The sequence below is a fragment of the Porites lutea genome, chromosome 2 (assembly GCF_958299795.1).
Source record: "Porites lutea chromosome 2, jaPorLute2.1, whole genome shotgun sequence".
Lineage (NCBI taxonomy): Eukaryota > Metazoa > Cnidaria > Anthozoa > Scleractinia > Poritidae > Porites > Porites lutea.
In genome coordinates, this window is record NC_133202.1 from 45,578,248 (window position 1) to 45,591,456 (window position 13,209).

Consider the following 13,209-nt stretch of genomic DNA (forward strand, 5'->3'; position numbering starts at 1 on the left):
CCGATTATCTGATTCAATGGACGACCTTTTTGATCAAACGGCGAAGGATTCAAGTCTTTTTTCTCTGGCTTAAGACGATGTAAGCGTCGATGTGCCTCCAGTGACAAATCACTCTCCAAAAAGCCCGCCAAGCACTGTCGAAATCCCGCCAAAATCTTATTCGCTGGAAGGAGCCCAAGACGCTGGATTACTCCAGATATTCTAGCTTCCACTTCAACATCTTCGTGTTCGCTTGGGCGATCTGTATAATCAACGTCACAGATACAGTATGGTTTCTATATCAGTCATTTTAGCCTCCTTGAAATGTCAATCATAATCCAAAAATTATTATTTCAGGTTACCTTTGTATTGTTACTTGCTTCTTACTTAATAGACCAAATTATAGGGCTACCCTCTCCCTCAGAGCGTACAGGCGGCGCGCCCAAGATTCTGAGGTGAAGGTAGTCTCTCTTTTGAAATGTCGGTCATAATCCAAACAATTTTTGTAGGTGATTTTTGTAGTGTCATAGGCCAAATTATATTTTAAAATGTCGGTCATAATACAAATTATTTTTGTAGGTTGTTTTTGTACTGTCATTTGTTTTTGAAATAGGCCAAATTATGGGGCTACCCTCTCCCTCAGAGCTTACAGGCGGCGCGCCCAAGATTCTGAGGTGATGGTAGTCTCTCTTTTGAAATGTCGGTCATTATCCAAATTATTAGTTTAGATCATCTTTGTACTGTCATTTGTTTTGAAATAGGCCAAAATATGGGGCTACCCTCTCCCTCAGAGCTTACAGGCGGCGCGCCCAAGATTCTGAGGTGATGGTAGTCTCTCTTTTAAAATGTTGGTCATTTATCCAAATTATTATTGCAGGTAATTTTTGTAGTGTCATTTATTTTTTAAATAGGCCAAATTAATTATGGGGCTTCCCTCTCCCTCAGAGCTTACAGGCGGCGCGCCCAAGATTCTGAGGTGATGGTAGTCTCTCTTTTGAAATGTCGGTCATTTATCCAAATTATTATTGTAGGTTATTTTTGTATTGTCATTTGTTTTTGAAATAGGCCAAAATATGGGGCTACCCTCTCCCTCAAAACTTACAGGCGGCGCGCCCAAGATTCTGAGGTGAAGGTAGTCTCTCTTTTAAAATGTCGATCATTTATCCAAATTATTATTGTAGGTTATTTTTGTATTGTCATTTGTTTCTGAAATAGGCCAAATTATGGGGCTTCCCTCTCCCTCAGAGCTTACAGGCGGCGCGCCCAAGATTCTGAGGTGATGGTAGTCTCTCTTTTGAAATGTCGGTCATTATCCAAATTATTAGTTTAGATCATCTTTGTACTGTCATTTGTTTTGAAATAGGCCAAAATATGGGGCTACCCTCTCCCTCAGAGCTTACAGGCGGCGCGCCCAAGATTCTGAGGTGATGGTAGTCTCTCTTTTAAAATGTCGGTCATTTATCCAAATTATTACTGTAGGTTATTTGTGTATTGTCATTTGTTTCTGAAATAGGCCAAATTATGGGGCTTCCCTCTCCCTCAGAGCTTACAGGCGGCGCGCCCAAGATTCTGAGGTGATGGTAGTGTCTCTTTTGAAATTATAATTGTAGGTTATTTTTGTAGTGTCATTTGTTTTTGAAATAGGCCAAATTATGGGGCTACCCTCCCCCTCAGAGCTTACAGGCGGCGCGCCCAAGATTCTGAGGTGATGGTAGTCTCTCTTTTGAAATGTCGGTCATTATCCAAATTATTGGTTTAGATCATCTTTGTACTGTCATTTGTTTTGAAATAGGCCAAATTATGGGGCTTCCCTCTCCCTCAGAGCTTACAGGCGGCGCGCCCAAGATTCTGAGGTGATGGTAGTCTCTCTTTTAAAATGTCGGTCATTTATCCAAATTATTATTGTAGGTTATTTTTGTATTGTCATTTGTTTCTGAAATAGGCCAAATTATGGGGCTTCCCTCTCCCTCAGAGCTTACAGGCGGCGCGCCCAAGATTCTGAGGTGATGGTAATGTCTCTTTTGAAATTATAATTGTAGGTTATTTTTGTAGTGTCATTTGTTTTTGAAATAGGCCAAATTATGGGGCTTCCCTCTCCCTCAGAGCTTACAGGCGGCGCGCCCAAGATTCTGAGGTGAAGGATGTCTCTCTTTTAAACTGTCATTCGTCAACCATAGTATTATTGAATTTTCATTTTCCAGAGTTCATAGTGGTACCTTCTTTATAGTTTTACGTGATTTGTGGCAAAGACAAGTCCAGGCTAACAATTCTATTCTACTTTATGCGTGGTGCGACAATCACCGTGGCTGACTGGCCTCTAAAGTTCCTTTATAATTTGGACGTTTCTCAGGAGTTCCTTCACTGCTTGTAATCCAGAATTGGCGATTCTCAGCAGCTTGAAGCTCTTGCATTGCATCAGTTGTTCCTTGGACGGCGACCTTTTCTTGTCCCGAGTACAATATCGATTCTCGATTCTCGACTCTCGATTACCGTATCTTGCTCGTGCAAGGTTTCGGCAACGGGACCAGTACTAAAACCATTGCAGGAAAACTGTTTGGTAGAAGAAGAGTAAAATGGTGGCTTCGGTGAGTTACCTGTCTGATGCTCGGTATATCACTGCCAAACTGCGCAACAGAATGCACGAAAAACCCCTCCGGTACTTGAAAAAAAAGAAAAAGAACCTGACTGATGTAATTTAGTAACTTATTCATGGTGTTCAGCTTCCGGTTTATTCATCTTATTGCCAGTTGTAGGCAAAGTTCACGCGCACATTATCGCAATCTAACTGGGTCGATTGTGAGGAAACTATTATGTCAGTCATTGACTAAAAACCCCCGCGCGTTAAGCCTTTGTGCGACGGACGTCCCTTAGAAATATAAATTGCCCACAATGATCACCAATTCTACTTGCAAAGTGTTGCTGATTGAGTTGTGTAATGTATTCTAGAGTGTAAATTTAGTACTAACCTCGCAGACAAGGATGCAATGAGACATTTATTTTGCGTAGTTAGGCCTGCTATCCATTGGGCAACCATCCCTTTTATTTTCTTTCGATAGCCTGTCCATGCACTAACCTTTGGGTACAGAAGCTAGCTGCCTCTCGCTGTACCAAAACTTGATAGTATTGGCGTTCAATAGTTTTAACGGGTGCTCACAAAACACCGGGACTGCATCGTGCGCCTTTGGCGCTTTGGTATCCTGCGAGCTTTGGTTCATCGCGTTTTGAAAGATGGAAATTTTGATATTCCCGCGAAAAAGAAGACCGATAAAACGCGTCTTTGATTGACTACAGTGAAACGTCCGGAAATGAAGGATGTTTTGAAAGAAACGGGAAAACTGATGAAAGTAAATATTTGTTTTGATAAGTGAAATTAATGAGAAATAACCATAAACTAGTTTTGTGTTTTTGTTTTTTAAAAGCGGTTTGTCTAGTACCAGATTTGTACAATTATTTTCAATCAAACATGGATCGGGTTTTGTTAATTATGACAGAATGTAATTAAAAAGCATTATGTTGACAGCTACAAGGCACATACTTGCCTTAAGCTGCGAGTATCCCGCCATGTTTTAAACAAAGGGCCTCTGACTAAGCCGGCATTCTAATCCGCCACAAATATGTGAAGCACGCGTCTTTCAAAGTCGCCTAGTACTTAAAATCGGGGCTCTGGCCTGTTATGTCGTTTCCTTCTTTCCTCCGTTGGTTCCTGAAAAAAAAAAAACACTACAAAAGGCAAAGAAGCTTTTCAAGGTAAGTTTGTTGTCATTATCGAAGGATTCGCTGGTTAATTTTTTTTGGGAAAACCTCTCGAATTTCTGCCAGTTGACTCTCGTCTTCAATTGTGATCTGCGTTAAAATTTTCAAACACTGACTAGAATTCTCTTCCTCGGTAAGGTTACAATTTCTACATCAGCTTCCTTCTCATTAAAACAAAGGTAGGTTAAAATTTGAAAAGACAAAGTCAACATACCAGTCAAAGGAGGATTATGCAGTCTTCCCATGATGCATTTCGCCGTAATATATTGTCGAATTGGTTTGTGGCGTCATCATTTTAAAGACGGAGGGTATGGATATTTTCTGGAACTACGCAATTCGGAAAAAAAAATTTCTCCAGAGACTTCATGGAGCACGAAAGATTGTGTGATCGATACCTATTTAGCCTGCGAGCAAGCTCTCCTATTTGGGCGAGCGAAGCGAGCAGCGCGAGAAGGCGCGAGCGAGCGGCGAATGCGCGAGGGGCCGGCAGTCGCGTCTCCTCTCGCGTGCTTCTCGCGCGTGTACTTTTCACGATATCCCCCAAATGGAGAGCTTGCTCGCAGGCTAATGCTTATTATTTTAAATGATTGTTGACAAGTTTGCCCCGACATACTTGTATAACATGACACCTCTCAAAAGATCACGCAGTTCACAGCTAACTGCAGAAATCTTGATGTACTGCGTTGTTTCTTTGTTAATTGTTCGTAAATGTCTATAAAAAGGGGAAAATGTCTTGCTTTTCCAGTTTGTTTCTTCCTTTACATCAAGACGAAAGATAATAATAACTTTATTTATCCATCTTTCAAAAATATATACAATGGATTTACAATACTATAAAATGCTGTCAAGTGATTATTCTAATAAAGAAAAGTACGTAAAAGTAAGTAAGTAAAAATAACAGATCATTAAAGGAGTCTTGCAGCTCTTATGTTATGAATGAATTTGCAGGTCCTGCAGCTTAAAATCGAATAATGTTCGCTCTTAAATTTAAGGATTTACATTCTAACACAGCACTGCCTTCTCTCTCAAGGGGTGCGGCGCGTATTCGGGTGAATGCCGTTTCCCCAGAGACCCGTAGTAGCTGACGTTATTTTCAGGAGATTGCATTAGACCAGATCAGAGTTGGGTCGTCACGTAACCAAAGTGAAAGTTTTTCCCAGTTCCCTTTGTCATTTTATACCCTGTTTTTTTTTGTAGGGAGTCTGTGGCGTAGCACCCCGAACAAACCTTAAGCAATGTATCAGACTCTTGGCTTCTCGACTGGACTTAACGTCAGAATTCATGGCTTTAGGCCTTGTTATGAAAGATGAGGTACTGTTAAGACATTTTCACTTCTTGTTATAAATAGGCCAGTTTGGAATTATCAAAATTCATATACTTGGAGAATAATGGAAAAGAAATGAATCCAGTTTAATCCCTAAATCTCACTTCAATGTCCTTTGTTATTCCCCTCAGTCTCGAGAAGAGATGAAGAGAGACCACGATTATGTTATCTGTAAAACTAAAAAGTTGGTCACTTCACGCGTTAATTGACAGAGGACGACAGACAAAATGTACCAAAAAAGTAATGCACTTGCAGAGTTGTTGTTTTGCCATCTAAACCTATAGGTTTTGTTTTTGTCTGTCTGTTTGTTTGTTTGACGTTCCGCCCTGACTGTCGTAGTTTTTTAAGGGTCGGGTGAAACGCCGTGCTTCATATGATCCGAATTTACTCGATTACAGTTTGGGTCGACCTAAATTATCAAGTTCGCCCGTTGGGTAAAACGGTCGAACATTTAAAAATACAGAACTGGTCTTTTTGCTGAGCACCTTTGTAAGACAAATTAAATTGAGTTCGGTACATTTAAAGCACGGCGTTTGACCTGGGCGCCAAGGTCCCTATTTATTTGTTTTTCCAACTTCATCTTTTGTTTTACAGTATCCTTTTTTTGAGGCACACGGAAGCTTACCAGAGATGTTGAAAAAAGCCCTGACAGCGATAGAGCAGGTGAAAAAATTAACTTTCCTTTCTACTTTTTTCAATCCTCTCTTTTTCATTTTTCACAAATATTGTTTCAACACAACTAGATCAATGTTCTTGGTAGCTACTTTAGAACCCTCGTATCTCAATGAGAAGGTTTCAACAAGCTACAAGCTCAAGGCGCGGATCCAGGATAAAACCTGATCATTAATCGATAAGCTGCACGCGCGTGCTTTGTACCGCGTACCGCCGAAATATAGGTCCGTTACGCTTCAAGTGTGAAGTGGGATATGAACGTTCGTGAGTGTAATCGACATGTGCGGTAGTCCTGTTCATAGTCAAAGTGAGTTGTATCTCGTCAGTTGATAGTAAACAAAAAAGTGCAATGCTGCTTGGTAATCTACTATCCATTTCATGGATTAAGTAAAAGCACTTAAGTTCAACAACCGATAATTGCTGAATTCACTGAAATACCTAAAGAATAGTTCCAAACAGACCAGTGGTTCAATTGGTTCGGCCGATATGCTGGTAAAGGTTATATCCTGTGGATGGTGCTATTGCCTTGCCCATTAGTTGTCTACTGGATGGTGATTATCCGGTGGATAATTACCTAACTATTGAAGAACCGGTTAATTATTTTCTGTAAAACGGTAAAAACTGGCCTGTATAGGTGAGTGGGACATGCGTTACTGAATGTCTTCGCTGCTAAATGGCCAAAAGGGACGTAAAAACAACAAAATAAGCTAAACTACCCGCGAATTTCACCAAGAATTAGCTGTGATTTCAAAGTGAAGAAACTTAAGTAAACGTTTATTCTTTTTTCAGGTAGTTCAAGATTCCAAAGCATTGATCGAAAATTGTGATTCAGTACACGAAAGGGTAAGTCATGCTGGGTATTTTGCGCGAATACCGGTTCAGCCTTGAAAGCTATAGTGGAGTTGGAATACGTAAAACGTGTATTATGCGAACCCTCACGAGTGTCGGCCTAATACAGGTCCGTTTTACCGAAAATGTGGCAAGAATAATAAGGGTTTACTGCAATACATCGTAAAACGCACTGTGCGACTGTCCTTTTAATGCAGGGACCGCTTTCCTTCAGATTTCCCCATAAACATTTTAAACATTTTAATCACAGCAAAATACAAATGGTTGAGATTTGTAAAAGAGAAAGTAGATGAAAAAAGGTAGTAACTGCATGATTTAGAGAATGGAAAGTCTTTTGGAATTTTTTGCAATAATATTTTCTTTATTCTTTACCGTAGCTTGTTCAGTGCGAGAGAGCTGGCCTTGAATGGCATGTAAGTTGAATTGCTTTTTATATTTCTTTATCTTTATTTAAGCAAAACTCAATCTAAATACGGACTCTGAGTTTCCTTACATGAATCCAAAACAAGATTCGGAACTCCTTTGAGTCCAAACTCTAAACAGATCCCCTCAAGAGTATTATCACATAACCTACTTTGAGAATACAATACGCCTAGGTAAAGAGGTCTATTCCTTATTTGTCCTAAGAAACGCAGCCTTACAGATGGATTTTTTCCAGTTCTCATTAGATAAAACATCTAACGCGATACGACTCAGGGAAAAGAATAGTTAGACTCAAACCAATCCATGGTGACGTAGTTATTCGGATGAAACGGTCCGATTTATAGAGCGCCTTTTTAATTGCCCATTGCAAGTATAGTTTGTTTAGGTTTTACTTCGTAAGATAGTTTTTGATTGGTTGTGAGAAATCATGCTACTTTGTCAGCAACTAATCAGAAGTTACCTTCGCTGACGCGTTTTTCCCGCGCTTAGCTCTGGCTGCGCGGCCAATCTGCTTTGATATGTGATTGGTTCATTATCCGTATGCTATAGTTAGCAGAGTGTCAGAAAAAAAAAACGTTAAAATCTTCTTTTACAGGAAGAATTGCACAACGCCTGTGTTAAAGAGGGGATAAAAGGAAAGCGACTAACAAAGGTAACCTTTTTGTTGTAGCGTACTCAGTTTTTATCCATAAAGGATTTAAAACGGTTTCCTATATTTTTGTTGTGCGGTTCAGAAATATTCGTGAAGCCACAAGGGCGGGATTTTCATTTTCCCTCTGCTCATTTTCGTTCTTTGTATTTCTTCTCTCGCAGGCGGTGGAAAGCTTTGCTTGGAACATCCGAGTGTTAAAAGGCCAGGCGGAATTACTCTTGAACGCGAAAAGTGAATACCAGGAATATCTTCGACAGGTGACTTAAGTTATATAAATACTATTTGAAATAGGCGGCCTTTTTCGTAGTTGCTTTATGCCTCAATTTTAAAACCTGGTTTACTACAAAGCCTTTGATGTGAAAATGATTTTCTTTGTCTGAGCGATTGAAGGGAGTTGGTGGCCGTGACAATTTTCCGCCAAAAATTGGGTCTCGCGCTAGGATCCAGTCTTCCATCGTCTGATTGTGCGGTAGTCATGCAAAAGAAACTCATTTTCACAAGAAAGGTTTTTTCCTTGGCTTATTTTGAAAGTGAGAGTTTTGGAACTCGGAAATGACCTATTGGCATTGAAGACTTTTCGTTTCCCAGACTTTTCTCAGTTTTACATTTTCCCATTTTGCCATGAAAGCCTGTGATCATTCCTTGATAGGGACGAAATATACTTGTTTCACGTTAGCCATGTAATAGGATATTGATTCGTAAGATTTGACACTCGTGAACGGAACGTTATCCTTTTAAGGTTACCTCTGTTCATTTTTCAATTTTGTGCTCAGTGCCCTGGCCATTGAATAGAAGTACGGCTGAAGGTAACCTTCTTCCTTCTTTTCATGTGCAAATCTTGTTATTCTCATGCTAACAAGCCCGCGAACAGTATCGTGTACATGTCACCTCCAGCCTCGCTTCTATTCAAAGGCCAGGACACTGAGCACACAACTGAAGAATTGTCTTTTGTAGCCTCGAATCATATTTATGATTTCTTTTACTGTCAGATACAAGAGGCAACTATCTCCACCGGTCTCGTGAAATCTGTTGGGTGTAACCTCTGACTCGCCCTTACCTACTGTCTAGATATTTACCCATGTACGCTGTAAATACTTCAATAACAGTTAATGAACATACTGAAGACGCCACCGCAGTGTTCTTGGTCGATTGTGGTTCGATAGCAATTTAGATATGTCTATTTATAGTGTAGGTGTGTAATCTTTACTCTTGTCTTGCGCCGGTGTGCGTTAAATTTGTGTAAAATTTCTATCCGCCTTTCGCACTGGCAATGACCGTTTTTCGGTGTGCTTGTGTACAAGATTACCCAGCGTAAAAAGAAAAATCTGATGAAGCCTCTAATGATTTCAGAGCGTACTTAAAGAGTGAAAGGGATAATAGATATAAGAAATTGATCGTCAAATAAAAGAGGATTGTAAATAGCCCTTTAAAGCGAAGTCATTATTACGTCAAAAGATGAAAACGGTTCTTTCAAACATCCATAGGATCTTGACTTTTATCAAACCCGAGCTGGTAAACGGCACGTAATATGGTTTTACTGTATAGAAATTCTTCATTTCAAAATGGTGTCTCCAGGGTTTGTGCAGAGTCTTGAATTCTTGAAAAAGTCTTGAAATTTGTCCAGCAATTTTTCCGACCTGGAAAAAGTCTGGAAAACAGAGATAAAGTCTGGAAAAATGGTAAAAAGTCTTGAGTTTTTTTCAAAGCTACAACAAGTGCTTTATAAGTGAATTTTTTGTCGTTTTGGTCAAATCTTATCCAATCTCGCCCGTATGTTTGCAGTGCCTCATGAAAAAGACTTTCCATCCGACTTTTGATCACCTAGTAGATAACCTTGAGTCTGAAAAAAGAAATTATTGTTTTGCAAAAAAAAACCTGGAAAAAGTCTTCAATTTTGGATCCTAAAATCTGTACGAACCCTGTGACTCATTTTGTTTTAGTAGTTTTCATCAACAACAGTGCCGTAGCATGGGGAGGGGCCGGGGAGGCCTCCCCCGCCCCAATAATTTTGACAAGCACGTTTAATTTAGTCAGCGGCCAGGCTCTTCACGCTGCTCTTCGGCTCAATGTGTTCATTTCGGTTTGATAAAGCGTCAAAATTATACATTTATGGCTTCAACAAATAAAAATTGCCGGAAATTAATGCTCTCCGAAGGCTGAAAATGCTATTTCAGAGACCCTATAGTTCAAAATCTTCCGGGGGAGCATGCCCCCGGACCCTCTAGCAGCTCGCGTGTTCGACGCTCGTGATTGGCCCCCCTGATAAATCTTACCTAGCTACGGCACTGAACAAAAAATGGTAGTGGTACAACTGGATGCATTTGCCACATTCAGCCATATATGGTAACTGTTCACAAAATTGAACGAAATATATAAAGAACGTCTTAAACCATTAAACAACATTTAAGTAACTCAGCAAATGCAAAAGGAGACACGGATGGGTCAAAATTGAAGAAGATTAAAACGGATTTTGGGTGGGGTTTTTGACAGAAAACTGTTCTTAACAAACCGTTTTTCAAAGTTTATCTCTCTTGTTTATAGTTGTAAATATGAACAATTGTGAGAGACATATTTGCTTCTCATGAATTTCCTTCCATACGTCAAGTTTTACAGCGAGTAATACGCAAAAATAAACAAAATGAATTAGACTACCGTGACACTGTCCATTTGAACGAGGACTCTTGTGTTGCGTTGACTATGAAGTTAACCGTGAAGAGTAGAGTTGTATACTTAGATCTTTCGTTCAATACTTAGTTTTAGGCTACGTTCACACGGTATCGGGTGAATTTTCGACCGGCTGTGACTTCCTTCACACGGAACGGTTCAATATTTCCGTTGTTTCCACGAAACTGACAAACCAGGTTGAATTTTAACTGTTGTCAGTGGTTTACCATCTGCTTATGCGCAGAGTGCTGCTTTAGCAAATCCAAAATGGCGTCCCCCAGCGTCTCAAATATTTGACCTCGATTTTGGCATTCAAATTTTTGAACAGCTTCGCACGGTTAAGAACGGTTAAGGTAGTTACGTGTGAACGCGACACAAAAAACGTATGAATTTTCAACCGGTCGCAAATTCATCTAGTACTGTGCGAACTTAGCCTTAAAACACGCATGTTAACCATATTTCGTTCCAGTTGAAACTCTAACAACAATGGTTCGGTCATGTTGCTCCGTAACTTAAGATAGTCATAAGGTGTATATTTTTTTAATTTTCTGTACGATTTGGTGAAACTGTAAAAAAAGTGTGTCTATTTGAGACCTAATTGACAACAAGATAGATTATTATTAATCATAAATCGCAACATTTCTGTCTCTCTTTTCTTGTATTTTTTTTGTGATTATTTATTTAATTTCATATATTGTAATATTGACCCCCCCACCGCCTCCCCCCGAAAAAAATAAATACTGAAATAAACAAATAAATAAATAAACGTATATGTATGTTAAATCCCTACAGTGGAAAATTAAACTAGCGATCATTCGAAATAGCCTGTTCTGTTGAGAAGAAATCACAAGTGATGATCTGGTGAAGTACAGTATTTCAATACGGTTGGAACTACTAGATGGATACCCAAAAAATTGGGTTCTAAGTTAGAGTGGTAATGAGACGAGACTAAGATGACTCATTGGCCGTTTTTATTTACAAATGGTTTCCGGCAAAAATATTTGAAAACTATCGTTACAAATACTAAAAGTAGACGGAAGATTAATAGCCTGTTTACATGGAGGTGGGGGACCCCAGGTAGGTGAGGTAACCCGCCTGTCCATGTAATCTCTCATACGGCACCCCACCAACCATGTAAACGTCATTAAATTAAAATGAGAGATATTATGGACAGCCGGCTTACCTTGGGTCCCCAACCTCCATGCAAATACAGTGGGGGATCCAGGGCAGGGGGCCCGCCTCCCCCTTGTTTTTGGACCAAAATGAGGCCCGAAGGACCGAAAAAAAGATTTTTTTGAGGCCGGGCCCTCCCCCCCTTATCTCAGGGTCTTTGTACCCGTTTAAGTATGGAATAAATAAACTAAACAATGTTAAATCTTATAAATATCTGGGAATGACACTGAACCCGTATGGAAATTCTAGTTTAGCTAGAGAAGAGTTAAAAAAAGTTGGGCTTAAGGCACTTTATAAACTAAGAAAAGAGATGGCTGACAACTTTAGAGAAAATATTATGCTGACGATTAAGCTATTCGATGCTCTGATACCCCCCATACTTCTCTACGGAAGTGAAATTTGGGGTGTTGACTGTAACGACCAAATAGAAAAAGATCCCGCAGAACTAGTTCAAATTAAATTCTTGAAATGGTTGCTAGGTGTTAATAAATACTGCAGCAACACTGCATGTAGGCTGAAACAGGAAGCTTCCAAGTGAAAATCGAAGCACAATATAGGAATTTTAAGTTTTGGCTAACTGTAACCAAATACCCAAAACACAAATTATCACAGGTGGTTTTTAATGATATAAAGTCGAGAATGAATAAGGAATTATGGAGCCAAAAAATCAAACGCGTATTAGACCAAATAGGGCTGGGATACCTCTGGACAAAAGCACATGAAAATGACATAGGAATCTTGAACATTATCAAACAAAGACTGAAAGACATCGAATTACAAAGATGGTTTTCCTGATTTTTTAAATCAAAAACAACTCACGCACAGACTTAAAAACTACAAAAATATTAAAAAAGACTTGGCGCCTGAAAGGGATTTGGAAAAGAGATATCTGCGATTAACCGCCCCTAAACATTTGATGGAACCTTTTTTCCGCGTCTTTAGCTCGTCTCACACGAACTTGCTGCGACGGTTTTCCAAGGGCGGAGAAGGAAAATCCTTTTCTTGTTTGCCATTGTCCAAGCTGCAATTTTGCGTTTACGGGGAGCAGCCGATCTCATTGGCTATTGGAGGTCACATGACATCATGTTCAAATGCGCCAAACAAATTATATAAAATATAAAAACCTTCATAAATGCTTAGCGTGAGGCAAAAATATGTGTGGCTATACAGAAAATTACGTTGCGAAGGACTAAATTTTTTGAAGCCAACTCGCTACCGACGAAGAAATAGCTTTTGAAATGTTACCTTTCCAACCTTGAACAGTGGTAATAAGACACAATTTTTGTGTTTGGTTTGGATTCAGGCTACAGAAAGTGTTGTTTGGTGACATGATTGTGATAACGATCGAAGACTATTTCTCTCCTCGTTAGAGGTAAATTCATAGTTAGATATGCTTTACTGTTAAATGCTTATGACGGATAAAGATTTGTGACACGTCCACACGTATCCGAATATTTTTGAAAACGGAGAGTTTTTTTCCTCCGTTTTAGCCTTTGTCCTCCGTACCAAACATATACGGAGTTTTCGGGCACCTAAAAAGCCTGTTTTCACTCCAGAAAAAACTCCACTCCAGAGTGGAGTTTTTTTTTTAAACGCCGGATTTTCGTTTGCGTGTGGGCGGACGAAAAGGAAGGTTTTCGAATTCGATGATGTCATAGATCATAAACTACTAGCATAAACCACTGTAAAAAATACCATAATGTTCTCTTAAATGCTTCTT

At 39.6% G+C, this 13,209-nt stretch overlaps 1 protein-coding gene across 1 annotated transcript; it reads left to right on the plus strand.

Annotated features, from left to right (window-relative positions):
• The first annotated feature begins 4,933 nt into the window (after positions 1 to 4,933).
• Positions 4,934 to 9,071, plus strand: LOC140927078 (inactive phospholipase C-like protein 1). Its single transcript, XM_073376742.1, has 7 exons — positions 4,934 to 5,043; positions 5,651 to 5,719; positions 6,518 to 6,571; positions 6,955 to 6,990; positions 7,596 to 7,652; positions 7,814 to 7,909; positions 8,642 to 9,071. Exons 1-7 carry the CDS (start codon positions 5,014 to 5,016, stop codon positions 8,696 to 8,698), a joined length of 399 nt encoding a protein of 132 aa, XP_073232843.1. The 5' UTR covers positions 4,934 to 5,013; the 3' UTR covers positions 8,699 to 9,071.
• Positions 9,072 to 13,209: the final 4,138 nt, after the last annotated feature.